We start from the raw sequence: 15,689 nt of genomic DNA on the forward strand, positions 1-15,689 counted from the left end.
TATAAAAGCAATCCCCCTCAAAATCGAAGATGCTCTAAGAGCTTGGTATCCACATACAATACCCGTAAAAGTGATAAATATATTGCATTGAAGAAATACAGCATTTATGTACTACTGGGGCATGGTTTTATTGGTAGAAACTAGACTCTACATAATTTGCAGTACATCTTAATTGTTTTCAGCTCTGTATAATAACAAACTTCATATACCCATCTGTTTGCTCGCGCACAAATATATGTTCACTGTACCAGGTGTTTAGTTTATAGGCAGTGAAGAAGGTGCAGGTGTTACAAATTATCGGTTCTCAGTTTTGCAAGGAAAAAAACGATTTTACTTGTAGCTATAACAGCAACAAAAAATATGCATAGAATCATTTCATGAAAATAACAGGTGATTGTGTTGCAAAGTTACAAAATAAAAGTGAAGCAACCTTTAAAGTTTTTTTCACCTAAAAGAAGTAGGTAATGCCATTTTAAGATCTAGTTTATGCAGCAGATATATTAAATATCGATATAAATGATGCTTTAATATCAAGAAAATATTTTAGAACTTTTAGACACGTTTCATGGTCATATTTTATCTCCTAGGCAAAATAATCTACATTTTTGTCCTCTCGTAGATTGAAGTGTATGAATAATTCTACATATTTATATAAAATACTGATTCCCAATTAAATACCGCTATTTTACCAATGACAAGCCAGAGTAAATGTTCTGTTCTTTGGCATAGGCAAAATAATAATAATAAAAAAAATATATATATATAGTATAGTCAGGACTTTTGAATAAACATACAGCTTATTCAGTAAATAGTATACTAAATTTGCTTTTTAAAACTTTATTTTTGCAACTGGAACAACAGGGCATGTATATGTTAAGAACATTTCAACTATACATGAGAACAGGTACCCTCCCCCTTTCCTTCAAATGCAACCAAATAAATGAAGAAACCATCAACACAAAAAAGCAAAACATCTCCTCTAATCCTCCTACATGAATTGGACTGGAAGAGCGATCACAATCGCCCAGTCAGATTTTCACCTTAGCACAAATCGCAAGTGGAAAAGTTAAGAAACTGGCATTATTTGTGCCAGTCAGATGTGGACCCATTGTATCTTTCATAAAGGTCTTCATGTAATATATATATATATATATATATATATATATATATATATATATATATATATATATATATATATATATATAAATAAAGGAAGATTTTGTTTCCATTTTTCTATAAAAAAAAAATGGTTTTGGATAAAACACGGAAAAAATCCTGTTTTTTCCAATTTTTCTGTTTTGTTTTCAGACCTTCTCATCTCTATCTAGGACACACATACACACATACACACAAAGACATAAGGTATGTCACCTTTTTAACTTTTACCTATGATTACACGGGCTAACGTAACCTTTGAGCACAGCATTGGCCTGTAGATTCCACTCATAGGCAGCTTCTTGTACGTCTTGCTTGCTTAGTTATTTACTTATTTACACCTAGGCAATGAAAAGTTGAGTAGCGTGGTGCTCTTGACAGGATGGGCAAGATTTTTTTATAATGTTACATATGATCATGCATTGTTATAGGCTTTAAAAGAAAGCTATAAAATATGGGTTGACTCCTTGATTTTGGACATACAACCCTTATCCATTCCCTACTATAATCGAAATCGTAACATTTAACAATTCTTAAGGCCTTGCCATATGTGAGCCAGACCATGGTATTTGATTTTTAAGCAACACTCTTAGCTAAATACTCCAGGGATTCTGCTAATCCACAATGATTGTGTTGTTGTTTATGAAACTCTTGGAACATAAAAAAGCATTACAGAGCTGTGAAACAAATCATACTTTTCAATTTAATTCTGTAAAGGTTAAATTTAATCAGGGGTTTGTGTGTGTTGTAAATTCACAGAGCCTGTAAACAGAGCTGAAACGGAAAACCCTATTTTTTTGTGTTGTGTGAGGGATCAGACAATTGAATTTATTTGTCCGTGACTCATTTATTGTGCATTTTGATTGTGGGCTGAGACATTATATTAAAGGACTGAGAAAAAGGGAACGTGTGCTGTCACTTAGCACTATATTCTCGACTCTCGACATCTTACATTCAATACCAGAGGATAAATAATAAAGATAAATGAAGACAGATGCATGGTATACAGTCTTCACCAAAGGGATATTTAATAAACTTGATATGACAAGAAGCAACAAAGAGCAACACGCGGATACCATTTAGTTTGTAGTCCTTGCAGAAACAGATAAACATGAATTAATTCTTAGGTCTTATAATACACGCACTAATACAAACTATTCTTCAAATATATTGAATTTGTAGTCCAACAGCTTCAACTGTGTGAGACAATGCTCAATCAAACCATGTTCAGTCCCAATAATCTGTCTTGGCCTGATTAATCAAGAGTGGAGGAATGTGATCCAGCTCAAACTCTTCTCATTAAGTATTTTGAATGCTAGTGAAGCCTTTGTTTTGTTTTGGTTGAGTCTGGTTCAGACTCACTCTAAAGTCTCACCCACTTCCAGGCACCAGCTTGGCAAATTGTGTAAATGCAGTGGCTTTTAATTCAAGACTCCTTTAGTGATGTCCTATATATATATAGACATACCTCTGAAATGCCCCTCTTTAACAGATATGTTTTATTCTCTGTCTGTCATTTATCTTGTGATGTTGACATTTTTAGGAGTCCACAATTCTTGGTGGTTGCAAAAGCATTACAGTGATCTACAGCTCTAAACGTCGTAATAATGCATACATAAATACAGCATATACTGTAATGTCTTTAAAACTGCCTAAAAATGTATTAGTCTTTTAAGTGGCTTGCTAGTCACAAAGTCGCATAAGATGCTTGTGCCATCAGCACCTCTATCCGCATCCCCTGAAAGACACTTACAAAAGAGGTTTCCCTGAATTGCACCCTTGCTCTCCTGCTTGTCATCTCTGTTTATATATTCAAGGATCCCTTTTTAACATTATGTCTTACATCTGCATCTGCTGAGGCGCAAATCCTTTGAACAGCCTAGAGGCTTGCTGGGAATCCTAGGTTTTGTAGTTGCAGCTGGAGAACAAACTGTTGTTACTGATAATTTATACTGTATGTTCTTATGGAGGTCTACTCACAAAACTGCATGTATTCTTGAAAGTCCAGGCCCTCACATGTCCTTGCAAACAGCATTTGAAACTTAATGAGTTGTTGTGAGTGTTAGCATACAAAGCTATGCAACCCCAGTCAAGGTCTGTTCAAATGAGTTAACCCTTAGCTTGACCGGCCACTCAAAGTCTAAGTGAATAACGACAGAGCTCTTTAGTGTTATGCTAATTAGACACTAATTCATTTTCAAAAAATCTATTTATTTAATATTTTTTATATTGTTTAATATTTTTGAAAAATGCTTTCCTCCTTTTTGTTATTTTAAAGCCTTATACACACAGGCAGTTCATTTCTACACAGCTCAAAGTTGCAATTATGTTTGGTTCGTGAATAATGTCAAAAGTGACCATTGTTAATTGTCCTTTTAAAGCAATATGTTGCTTGGATATTTAAAAAAATGATGTTTTTTTAACTCTGTAAAACAATAATAAAAAATATTATTTAGATACATGCACTGAAAAAATCTACCATTGTTTTTGACAACTACCACTCCTTGTATTAATTAGTTGCGTGGTTGAATGATTTAAGACTGCAGGTAAAAGTCGGTCAGTGTTGTTACTAGAGCCCTTGTAAACTCTACCACCTGTAAAATATATTCTTCACCTTATCCCAAACATAACCTGTTGTCTAGCTTTAAAAGTCTCGTACATTCAGGGCAACAGAGAATACACTTATTAGAAATATTTTGTGTTTACAGGTGTGTAGTATGGACTGGCGATGACAGAGTTTTCTTCTTCAACCCTACAATCCAGCTCTCAGTGTGGGATAAGCCGACGGACTTAAAAAATCGAGTTGATATAAATAGAATTATTGAGGACCCACCTCATAAGCGCAAATTGGAAACTTCTGCAAGTAACTAAATGCTGTGATTATTTTTTTTAATTCAAGCTATGTAATATGAAAATTAGTCCATGTAGAAATGTGAGTGCAATGCAACATAAAAATATACGCCATTGCTATCAATACATGACTTAAATAGCAGAATATTTTTTGGATTATGTTAATACCCTCGATACCTAAAATCAAATGCTCATTGGGGTTTGGTTATGAATACTTAAATCTGTGCAATGAAATGATTAAGCCTGCAACCCATAGTATGATGAATAAACTTATTGACCATATAATCAGGACACAGGCTTGCCCCAAATTACCATCCCTATTATTCTTTGAAGCACAAAAGATAGCCTAAATTAATATGTTCTTTCAAATATATTTAAGAAATGTTCACTGGTGTTTGTTGTTCATTCATTTTTTGTCAATAGAGGGATGACAGTAAATTAACCTGTATTTTATATTGTGCTATTCTGTGTTAATAAGAGTTCTATTAATTGCCCCATGTTTTTCTTGAAAACATTATGTCCTTGATTTTATACATTGAAAAAAAGCATATACAATACTTTTGTTATTTCCCTAAATTCCTGAAGTACTTTCCTTAACATACATAAGAATCATTGTGGAGAAATACAGTTTCTTTAAGAAAATGATCTCTTGATAATAGAAAATGCCTAATGGTACAAAGAATGGATTGGTTTCTGGTGGTGAACATATTTACATTTTTTGTGTGTGTAGATAAAGTCAACGTTTTGTTTAATTTCTAAGTCAAAATAGGCTTTGCAAATATCAAAGTATACATCTGGGCTGTCTACCCTCATTGTTAAGCAGATACAGACATGATGCAAATAGCTCCCCAAATCATTACGTTTATTCTTGGAACGGAAAGGAAGGCTTATAAGGAATACCATTTTCAATTTAGTCAGGGATTTGGACAGAAATAGAAAATCATTGGCAGGAGTCTGAATCAATTTAGATAAATAGTTCATTTCCAATCTTTCTAATTAAACGTATGTGGTATAATTGTAATCATAAAATATTAGTTTCTTGGTTTTTATTTTATGAGACCAATGAGGGAGAATTAGTCTTTTATTTGAGATAGAACAAAATGCAAAATACCACATTTTATTTCTTATTAATATTGTCTTTCAGATGGTCTAGTAGATATACCAAAAAGTCATCCGTATTATATTGAATTATAATGTATTTTTGTAGAGTGTAATTTTTTTTAAATTCCAGTTTTACTATTTATTAGGATCAGGGCGATTAAAAGCCTGTGAACACTAGTTCAAAATCCCATAGTGCCATTATTGTGCAGCACGTACCGGCGGGGTCAGCCTTCCTTAATAAATAGTCCGCCACCAAATCATACCAAAAAAAACTCTCAATAAAACGCAATCTCATACTAATCATGCTTTTGCTAACAATGTATTTTAATGTGGATTCGGTTTCTGAATCTTTTTTTAATATTTGGAAATGTACCAATGTGAATTAGAACATACTTTTTCATTCTATTGCAAATAAATGAATAACAATACTTACATAGATCACAAAGGAAACATTGACACAGTTTCCTTAAATTAATTAATCTGGGCTAATTTATATTTTTTCCATTGCAACTAATATGAGCATTTTTGTCTAATTACTTGTGATTATATGGCAAATAATCCCGTATTCCTATAAACCATCATTTTTAAAATCTATTTTATCTATCATCTATCTATCTATCTATCTATCTATATCTATCTAATCTAATCAATCAATCAATCAATCTATCTATCTATCTATCTATCTATTATTTAGTGTTTATTCATAAGCATACAACTTACCCACTTTTATCACAGTATTTGTGTTTTTTATTAGGTTGCAAAAGAGATGGACAACTCCCTGAAGAAATTAACGATGAACATATCACTAAAACAAAAAGAAACAAGTGAGTGTTCCTGGATATTTTTTAACAGAAACACAAAACCCTAAATGTCAGTCAGTGCCATAATGGTAGAATGTTTATGTAAGTCTTCATAACAATTCAACTTGGTGGTCCTCATATATAGATTGTATATAACAGGGGTGTCCAATTTTTTTCTGCAGTGGGCCACTTAATCAGAAATGTATGTGCGCATGAAAATATGGCCTTTTAGCTTTATAATGCATATTAATACAGGGTTAATAATGAAAAAAACAGTGGAATTTTTTTGATCAACTTTTATATGTCATTCTATCAATACTAAATTACTTCGTTATACAATCACCTTTTGCCTCTATATCCACTTAATACATTATTGTTGACCTTATTTGCATGCACCTACCCAGAATCCCTTGTGGTTGTGGCAGCACCATGAGATTTCTGTGGGAAAACGAGCCTTCTGGCTTGTCTGGTGTCTGTAGATGAGTGTTTAATAATGCTTCTACAAACCCTCTTAATTTTAAGTGGAAGGGGTTTCCATCACCTTTACCCACCATAACTTATTTAATGGTAATAATAATAATAATAATAATAATAATAATAATAAATAATAAAATAATTAATTAATAATTATCTTCAGTTGTTAGAAGAGCAGTTTTCCTTTTTTTATTAATAAGTTCATTAGAATGTCGCTGTCATTTAGTTACTTAATTTAAGGTCATTGAGATTAATTTCTTGATTCAACATAAATGTTAAATGCCAAAGAGAAATCTAGCATACAATAAAAAATAACTCCCCTTACTGCCTGAGAGTTAAGAAGCCTCTCCTAATAGGCTGAGTCCCTCCTTCACACCAAGCTCAGCCAGCACCAGGTATGTTTGTTTGACTGTGTGTATGTGACTCTACTTTCCTATTTGTTTGTCACTCTGTTTGTGTGACTGTGTTTGTCTGTTTGTCACTGTGTGTGTAATGTCTGGTAATAGGAGTTAATTCTTTGAATTTGCTCATGCCTGGTAATAGAGGGGTTAGCACTCTAAATCTACTCATGTATGTAATTATTTATGTATATAATTAAATCTGAAATCAACATGGTTTCCAAGGCTTTCTTATAATTAATATATAATAATATATGTGAATCAGTGTGTATGTGACATGTGTATAATATAAAATGTATTTGATGTGTATGTGAAGATGTGTATATACCGTATTTGCTCGATTATAAGACGAGGTTTTTTTCAGAGCAATTGCTCTGAAAAATACCCCTCGTCTTATAATCGAGGTCGTCTTCTAATCAGACCTCGATTAGGTTGCCAGGCTGCTTACCGGTGCTTTGGTCGCGAGCAGCGTCTCTTCTTCTAGCAGCAGGAGAACAGGAAGCTAGTAGAGTGTCACATAACTCTGCCTCCCCCTCCTTCCTCTGGGGGCGGGGCCAGAGAAGTTGCTCGCACAGCCGGGCCCCTGCAGAAGTCTTCGAGTGAGAGATCTGCGGTTCAGGTAAGGGGGTGGGGGAGGGTTTTTGAGCAAGTATGTGTGATTAATGGAATGAATGAGTATTTAAATGTTTGTGAATGAGTGTGTGATAGCATGGATGTGTAAGGTGGGTGGTGGTGGTAGCATGGCATAGGGAGGCTGTACTCACACTCCTATCATCCCCAGGTTCCAGCATGTACTGGCTGCCTGGGCTTGATAGGAGTGTGATTGCTGTTAGCAGTTATATATATATATATATATATATATATATATCTGCAGAAATGCCTTTTAACCCCCTATATGCCACTCTGCCCCATGATATGCCTTTTAACCCCCTATATGCCACTCTGGCATATAGAGGGTTAAAAGGCACATCATGGGGCAGAGTGGCAAATAGGGGGTATAAGGCATTTCTGGGGGCAGAGTGGCAACCCTGGGGGCAGATGTGCATAACTGGGGGGGCAGGTTGGCAAACAAAAGGAAATAAAAAAAATATATATTTTTCTCAATCCTAACTTTTATTAGATATGAAAAATTGTTTACATGCATTAATATTTACTAGTAAAACTTTTTTTCCTATAGGGTAGTCTTATATTCAGGCTTTTTGGTTTTTTCCTAAATTAATATTTAGATTTTGGGGGGTCGTTTTATAATCAGGGTCGTCTTATAATCGAGCAAATACGGTATATTTATATAATATAAAATATATTTTATGTGTATGTGTTGGTGTGTATATATGAATCAGTGTGTATGTGATATATATATATATATATAAAATATAAAATGTATTTTAAGTGTACATGATGGTGTGTATATGTGAATCAGTGTGTGTGTGTATATATATATATATATATATATATATATATATATATAATATACGCATGTATGTGTAATCTCTGTATGTGTCCTTAAATGGCTGAAATAAAATGTGGTCACCCTATTAATAATATTATAAAATTATAGCATTTGGAAAGGGGCTACCAATTAGACTTGTGCACAAAGACCAAAAATTCAGACTTTCTGTTTTGCTTTTGGTCTAATTGTTTTTGGACAACAAATCGTTTCTTTTTTTCAGTTCAGACGAAATGCAAAGGGCTTTTTTGGTTCATAAAGAAAATTTGTGGCACTGACCCTCACCCACACTCCTTCTGTCACCTTCTGTCTTGTTCTCTGCTTCTTCTTCTCCTCCCTGTCCTCTGTGTCTTCATTTCTCTTCTCATTTTTCTTCTCTTGTAATCTGCTTCTCCCAGTGGTACGCTACATTACCCTAGCCTCCTAGAACAGATTTCACCAGTCTTTACCATACTGAGTACATATAATAATCTGCTTGCGGATTAATCTTTACATAAACCATAAACAGTTTTTGGTGCTGTATCTCAAATAGTAAAACAAATCTAATACATTATTGTCATGAATGACTTTTTGAGTGACCTATATAACTTTTTACAGCAAAGGAATTTATAAGCAAGAAGCACGTCCAGCTATGTTTAGAAGTAGAGAACTTGACTTTCAGTACCAATAAAATTCTTAAAAAGTTATTGATTTATTGTTTTTCAGATGTATCAGAGACATTAGTTTGTTCCTTTGAATATGTAATGCATCTTTTCAATAGCAGAGCCCTGTAGATCACGTCGTATCTTTTGTTTGATGGCTATAAATATATGAATAATATATGGAACGCAAACCTGTAGTGATATCTCATCTTTATTCAAGAAAACTAAACAAGGAAGACTGTTCTAGATCTCTAGAGCACAATAAACCTGTTTTTAGTACATTTGATGGATCACATAAAATATCAGGATCTTTTCACTACATGAAACTTTACAGAAGCACAGTGTGTTTTCACTGAACAGAATTGCTTTATGGTGCAGATTGATTTAAAATTAAAAAATAAAAATATGTTTTTTAAAAATAATCTTAGTTTCCATTGTGACTGAACGTTCTTTAGGAACCTTCTAGGGTAAAATAAAAACCCATTCCAGATCCAGTTCCAATTGAAGTATTTAAATTTATCAACAATAAAGGAAAAATACAAAATAAACAAAAATCTTTGTTTCTGAGCATTAACTAAACACTGGATTTGCTGTCAAGGTCGGGGTGGCTTCCCACTTCCCCCAAAAAATCAATGTAACCAAATAAAACAATCCAGCAAGTTTTTGACAAGCAGCTGCCTTGGCCGGGGCTAAGAAGGTCCTCTGAATTACACCAGGCTGGTCATTTTAAATCTTCCTAATTTGACTTTTAGATAGCTCTAAATGTCAAACTAATTTATTAGTTTGACATGTTTAGAGCCATCAGTGTCTTAGCTGTTGAGGCATATAAAGATTGAGTTCACTGGACCAAGTTTCCCAACATTTTGAGGAAACAAGTTATAGTGTAAAAAATAACAATAGGTAACCTTTACAAATTACATTTTAGTAGTTATTTTTCAAGCATAATTACTTTCAATTAAACTTACTGCATTCCTGAGATCCTTTCTCAAATAATACAATTACCTATATAATTGTATAATTGAGGTGCAAAAGCAAGATCAAGGGATCCATTTATAAAGTGGATAAAGAGGCAAAAGGTGATGATTGTAAACCTTATTTGCATGCGCCTACCCAGAATCTCTTGTGGTTGTGGCAGCACCATGAGATTTCTGAGGGGAACCACAAGCCTTCTGGCTTGTCTGGTGTCTGTAGATGAGTGTTTAATAATACTTCTACATACCCCTAAATTTTAGTGGAAGGGTTTTCCATCACCTTTACCCACCATAACTTATGTAATGGTATTGCAACCTCATGCTGATTAGTCCTATTAAGGATGAAACAGTTGTCAATGAGTGTTGATTGCCTTTTGGCTAAGATTAAATGAGTACTTATGAAAGAGGGAAAGCATAATGCTCTGAGGTTGTTTTTAGGTCCCCAGTCCTTTGTACTGTACCGGGTGATGTGCATTGGGTGTTAGTGTGGCTCTTAGCGTGCTATACCCCTTCATGTGTCACATGCTGGTAAGAACCTTTTATTGTTTTTGTATGCTCTAGCCCCAGCCTTCTGGCTTGGTGTGTGGTGCATATGAACAATTTTTTATCACACAGCCGGTAAGGTTGGGGCTTCCTTTGGGTGCATTTTGTATATAGTTTTCTTCACATGATTGCACTGTTTTTTTTTCACAGCGCACATGTGTTTTTACTTTTGGTATATTTTTGTATTCGAGTTTATTGATACAAACCGTGATGGACTGGACACGACACTGAAAAGCTATGGTGGAGCCGAGTCCCCCTAAAGGTCCAGCTTTTCTGGTGAGGAGGGGAGTCAGGTAGCTCTTCTGAGCAGCCCCCCCTCCTCCAAATGAAGATTTCAGTGGCCCCAACCCTTGCGGGAAGGGGCCAAGAAGATCCGGCCCTCCTCCTTATGGCCGAGGAGGGAAGGAAGGGGCCGCATATCCTTCGGGAGTGCGACCCCAGAAGAAAACGAAGAAGGGGCTCTGGTGTCCACTGTGGCCTTACGGCACTTGGCACTGGCACTTTTTTTTTGTTTTTCTTCACAGTGAAGCACGAACCTCAGGGCTTAAAAAAAAAAAAGCTGTCCATGTGTGTTGATGTGTGTTGATTGCACCTCTTACCCGACTTTTGTCTAAAGGCTGTCCTGTACAGCGGGGATCCATGAATAAAGCGGATAAAGAGGCAAAAGGTGATAATTGTTGACCTTATTTGCATGTGCATACCCAGAATCCCTTGTGGTTGTGGCAGCACCATGAGATTTCTGAGAGAACAACAAGCCTTCTGGCTTGTCTGGTGTCTGTAGATGAGTGTTTAATAATGCTTCTACATACCCTCAAATAATACAAAATCACAACAGTAAAAATAAGTATTTAGCTTAATGGTATATAGAACACTATGTAATTTTGCATTCCTAACAAACATATTATATATGATAGCAGGGTTTTGGTCAACATTTTAAAGGTTACTGCTTTGATTACTGTGTTTGTTAAAGACAGAAGGTAGAATTTTGAAAATTACTTAACTAAGTTCAAATGAAGATCTTCCAGCACGGAAGAAAATGACCAACTTATTCCTAGTTCCTACTGATTACACTTATTTTAGTATTTACTAAGAGGTCAAAATGCTTACCCTTTTTACAAGCACTACCACCATTCTGTATTTTTAACTTTAGTCTTTTAGTCTTGCTAAAATCAGTGAATTAATTTGTGCACTTTGTTTAAGAATATATATATGTTGTTGTCTATTCATGCATGGAGATGTCCAAATGTTGCTGTGGTTGGATATTTAATCCTAGATTTTACTGGTTTTATTTATTAAATGTGTGTAAACTATTTGATTTGATCTATTCTTTCATAATATACAATGTTATAGGACTGAAGATCCCGCTGTTGACCAAGAGGATGTCAGCACCGAAGAAAGTACCGGAAAGCCAGCTGTCTTGGATTCATTGCCTCCGTTGGAAGAACGTATGAAGTGCTTTAGAAATATGCTTCTTGAAAGAGGGGTAGGCAGTTCACTTTCCATGTATTTTGTTACATAATAAAAGTGATTGCAAGCAGATATGATGTGCAGATTGATATCTCTGTTTAATGGAAATACTTTTACATTTCTGTAATGTGGGAAATCAAAATTATTTATCTTTTTTGTCTGTAATATGATTAATTTTGATTTAAGGTAATCATGCGCTTTCAGCAAATATACCGTATTGGATCGGATATAGGCCGCACCCTAAAAGTTTGGTGCTTTTTTAAAGAAAAAGTTTTTTTTAATAGATATGCTGCCACTCTGCCCCCCCAGATATGCTGCCACTCTGCCCCCCCAGAGATATGCTGCCACTGCCCCCCCGAGATATGCTGCCACTGTCCTCCTCCTCCGAGATATGCTGCCACTCTGCCCCCCCGAGATATGCTGCCACTGTCCTCCCCCCCGAGATATGCTGCCACTCTGTCCCCCCCGAGATATGCTGCCACTGTCCTCCTCCCCACCCCCGGACTTACCAGAGCAGACTCCCGGGTGTCTTACGGGGCCGGCGGGGGACATCTACGCAATACAACTTCCGGTGCCAGCACTCAGCGGATGTGCCGGCACCGGAAGTTGTATACGCATATTGTGTAGATGTCCTCCGCCGGCCCCGCAAGACACCCGGGAGTCTGCTCTGGTAAGTCTTGGGGGCAGAGGTAAAATGCATCGTGCGGACGTTCACTGGCTGCGGCGATGTGTGTAAACGACCTCCGTTGCCGGCACGTCTGCACGATGTGCTTTAACACTCTCCCTTGCCGGGACTCCCCTCGTGGGAATTCCCGGCAAGGGAGATTGTTAAAGCACATCTTGCAGACGTGCCGGCAGCGGAGGTCATTCATGCTCATCGCCGCTGCCGGTGAACGTCTGCACGATGCGCCTAGACAATCTCCCGTGCCGGCACTCCCCCCTTGGGAAGTGCTGGCAGGGGAGGCTGTCTGAGCGTATCAGAGAGTAGGATGCAGGTCCCCTGCACCGCTGCGGGGGATCTGTATCCTAACCCTGCTGCCTGCCCGGCGCCCGGAACTGCATGCCCCGGGCGTCGGGCACTAGACCCCGAATATAGGCCGCACCCCCACTTTAAAGACTTAAAGTGGGGGGAAAAGTGTGGCCTATATTCCAGACAATACGGTATATACCGTACATAGTATAAATATATGGCAAAGCTAAATTATGTATGTTTCAATTCCATATTAATCCATTTTCATAGTGCTAACTTATTCAGTATTTTTCAGGTGTCAGCATTCTCCACATGGGAAAAAGAATTGCACAAAATAGTTTTTGACCCTCGATATCTTTTGCTTAATTCAGAGGAACGAAAACAGGTGAGTTGTTTCAAATGGACTCATTGTTGAATTTAAAACATTACTATGCAGTGGTGAAAACCCAGTAATATGTCTGTTTTTAAATACTATGTCTAAATTTATATAGATGTTACTTAATGTGACTTTTTAACCCCTTAAGGACAATGGGCGGTCCCTAAACCCATTGAAAACAATGCATTTTGAGCCCGTACATGTACGGACTTTGTCATTAAGGGGTTAAACTATGGTACCTAGAGTGTGTTATTGTCCCACTATGACGTTCTGCATAAAGTTCTGAAGGATAACCTTTAAGTGAACCTTGTAATGCATCAGATGGTGGCTGTGCCAGCTAATTAAAATTAACTAATTTTAATTATAAAATTCTAATATCAATAATATACACATTGGTCATTTACACTTCTGAAATGTCAATGTCTTATAATATTATAAGGATGCTTCTGGGGGGTACAGCCAGTCTGAGTGTATGGGGCTTTGGGCAGCTGGGGGGGCTGGCGTTCCTGATCTGTCATGGGTCTCCCCATTGGCCTGCAAGACCCACTAACCAGAACTGGGCTATTGCAGGATTTGAGGCCCAGTGGCACCTTTCTGGACTTTGTAGATTAGTGGCTCTGTTCTGAGCATTGGAGCCCCTTAATGGGGATTGGGCCCTAATGGTCCCTTTACAAGCATGTGGCGGGATGGCAGTGGAATCATGCGTTGGGGTAGTTGGAGGAGCATGGAGTGGGATGGGGATGGGTGTTCTTGTCTTTAGGTTTTTACTGGGCCTAGAGACTGATGGTGGCACCGTTATTATGGTTATATTGACTAAAAATGTATGGCTCTTTCTCATATTTAGATGTTTGAACAATTTGTAAAGACCAGGATTAAAGAAGAATACAAAGAAAAACGGAGTAAATTACTGCTCGCTAAAGAAGAATTTAAAAAACTTCTAGAAGAATCAAAGTTGTCCCCAAGGTATAAGCAATAACAGAATCATGTCAGAAAAATTAAAATTAGGTTAAACTAGTTAGTGCTGTAAATGGTTTTCTTTATAGAGCATAAATGGCCTCTTCTAGCTATGGCTAAAAAAAAAGAGATCAGTTCTACTTTTCCAATATCATAATTTATTTATGAAGTACCAGCAATTTGCAGAAAGCCGCATAATGTGCCCAACGATATAAAACAAAATATTGTTATTCTGCACAGAGAAACTATTTCCATATCTTCAAGGCAACTATGCAAATCAGTACGGTAAATCATTTGTTTAAAAAGGAAGTGCTAGTTTGGCTGGTTATGGGACTTTCTTCGACGTTATGGCAACTTTGAATAAGACGCTTAAAAAGGAACCCCCTTTAGCAGTTTTAACTGAGTTTAGTGGCAACAGGTACCAGAACTGGTTTATTCCATATTCCTTGTTCTTAATACGGGAGGAGTAACTGAATAGAATATAACAGCAGCCCATCTAGTCTGCTAATTTTTCCTCTTGTAAAGACTTAAACCTAAATCAGCGTTAGAGTCAGCATAGCTGTATGCCATGCATGTTTAAATGTCGGTATTAGTCTTTTTATGTAGATTAATGCTATAATCCTGAGAATTGGAAGTTAAGATTATTGCTCCAATATTTATATACATACAGTAGTTTTCTTATAAATTTAGCATTGTGTTTTCCAGTGGAGAACACCATTACATTTCATACAGTATGTATAAGCAACTCTAAAATGCAGGTTTGATAAATTGTACAATCCAATGCTTCAATCACAGCTACCTCTTTTTAAATTGGTTCGGGGTCAGAATGACCTCCTGTCATTGTAGTGTATATGGCTACCACCTGGCTCTTTTAACTGCTGGTCAATACCTCTTTAAGAGTTAATCTAAAATATCTAAATATCTAGAACATTTTGTTTAGAATAGTGCTGCAGAACCTTTGTGCTAAATTAGAAAACAATTGATCCCTTTTAAAGAAGATGAAAAACAAGCCAATGACGCTCTAAAAATTCTTAGTCATTGCCAGATACAAATGAATTTCATAACACTTTTATGTTATTCCTTTTGGAACAAAATGAAATTAAAATTTACATATTTTGTTTTAGGACCACCTTTAAAGAATTTGCAGAAAAATATGGAAGAGACCAACGTTTTCGTGTTGTACAAAAAAGGAAAGACCAGGAACATTTTTTCAATCAATTTATTAATTTGCTCAAGAAGAGGGATAAAGAAAACCGATTGAGGCTGAGAAAAATGAGATAAAAGTACATACAGTACTGTGAAAAATGTTAGGCATGTGTGAAAACATGCTGTAAAATAAGAGTCCTTTAAAAATAGACATGTCAATTGTTTATTTTTATCATTTAGCAAAATGCAAACAGAAGAAAAAATGTAAACCGAGTCAATATTTGGTGTGGCCACACTTTATCTTCAAAACAGCATAAATTCTTTTGGGTACAGTTGCACAAAGTTTTTGTAGGTATATAGTTAGGTTTCCGATTAAACAATTTTATTAAACAGGTG

General features: G+C 36.1%; 1 protein-coding gene across 1 annotated transcript in view; it reads left to right on the plus strand.

Moving 5' to 3' along the window:
• Positions 1-15,428, plus strand: part of LOC149299039 (transcription elongation regulator 1-like protein) — a 51,885-nt gene extending 36,457 nt beyond the window's left edge. Inside the window, exons 8-13 of the mRNA XM_089486836.1 lie at positions 3,864-4,018; positions 5,861-5,930; positions 11,731-11,863; positions 13,113-13,202; positions 14,038-14,156; positions 15,272-15,428. Coding sequence (XP_089342962.1) covers positions 3,864-4,018; positions 5,861-5,930; positions 11,731-11,863; positions 13,113-13,202; positions 14,038-14,156; positions 15,272-15,428 — 724 coding nt within the window. The remainder of the gene's footprint in view (positions 1-3,863; positions 4,019-5,860; positions 5,931-11,730; positions 11,864-13,112; positions 13,203-14,037; positions 14,157-15,271) is intronic.
• Positions 15,429-15,689: the final 261 nt, after the last annotated feature.

Source organism: Sceloporus occidentalis, unplaced genomic scaffold (assembly GCF_023333645.1).
Source record: "Sceloporus occidentalis isolate IW3139 unplaced genomic scaffold, rSceOcc1.0.p SCAF_30, whole genome shotgun sequence".
Classification (NCBI taxonomy): Eukaryota; Metazoa; Chordata; class Lepidosauria; order Squamata; family Phrynosomatidae; genus Sceloporus; species Sceloporus occidentalis.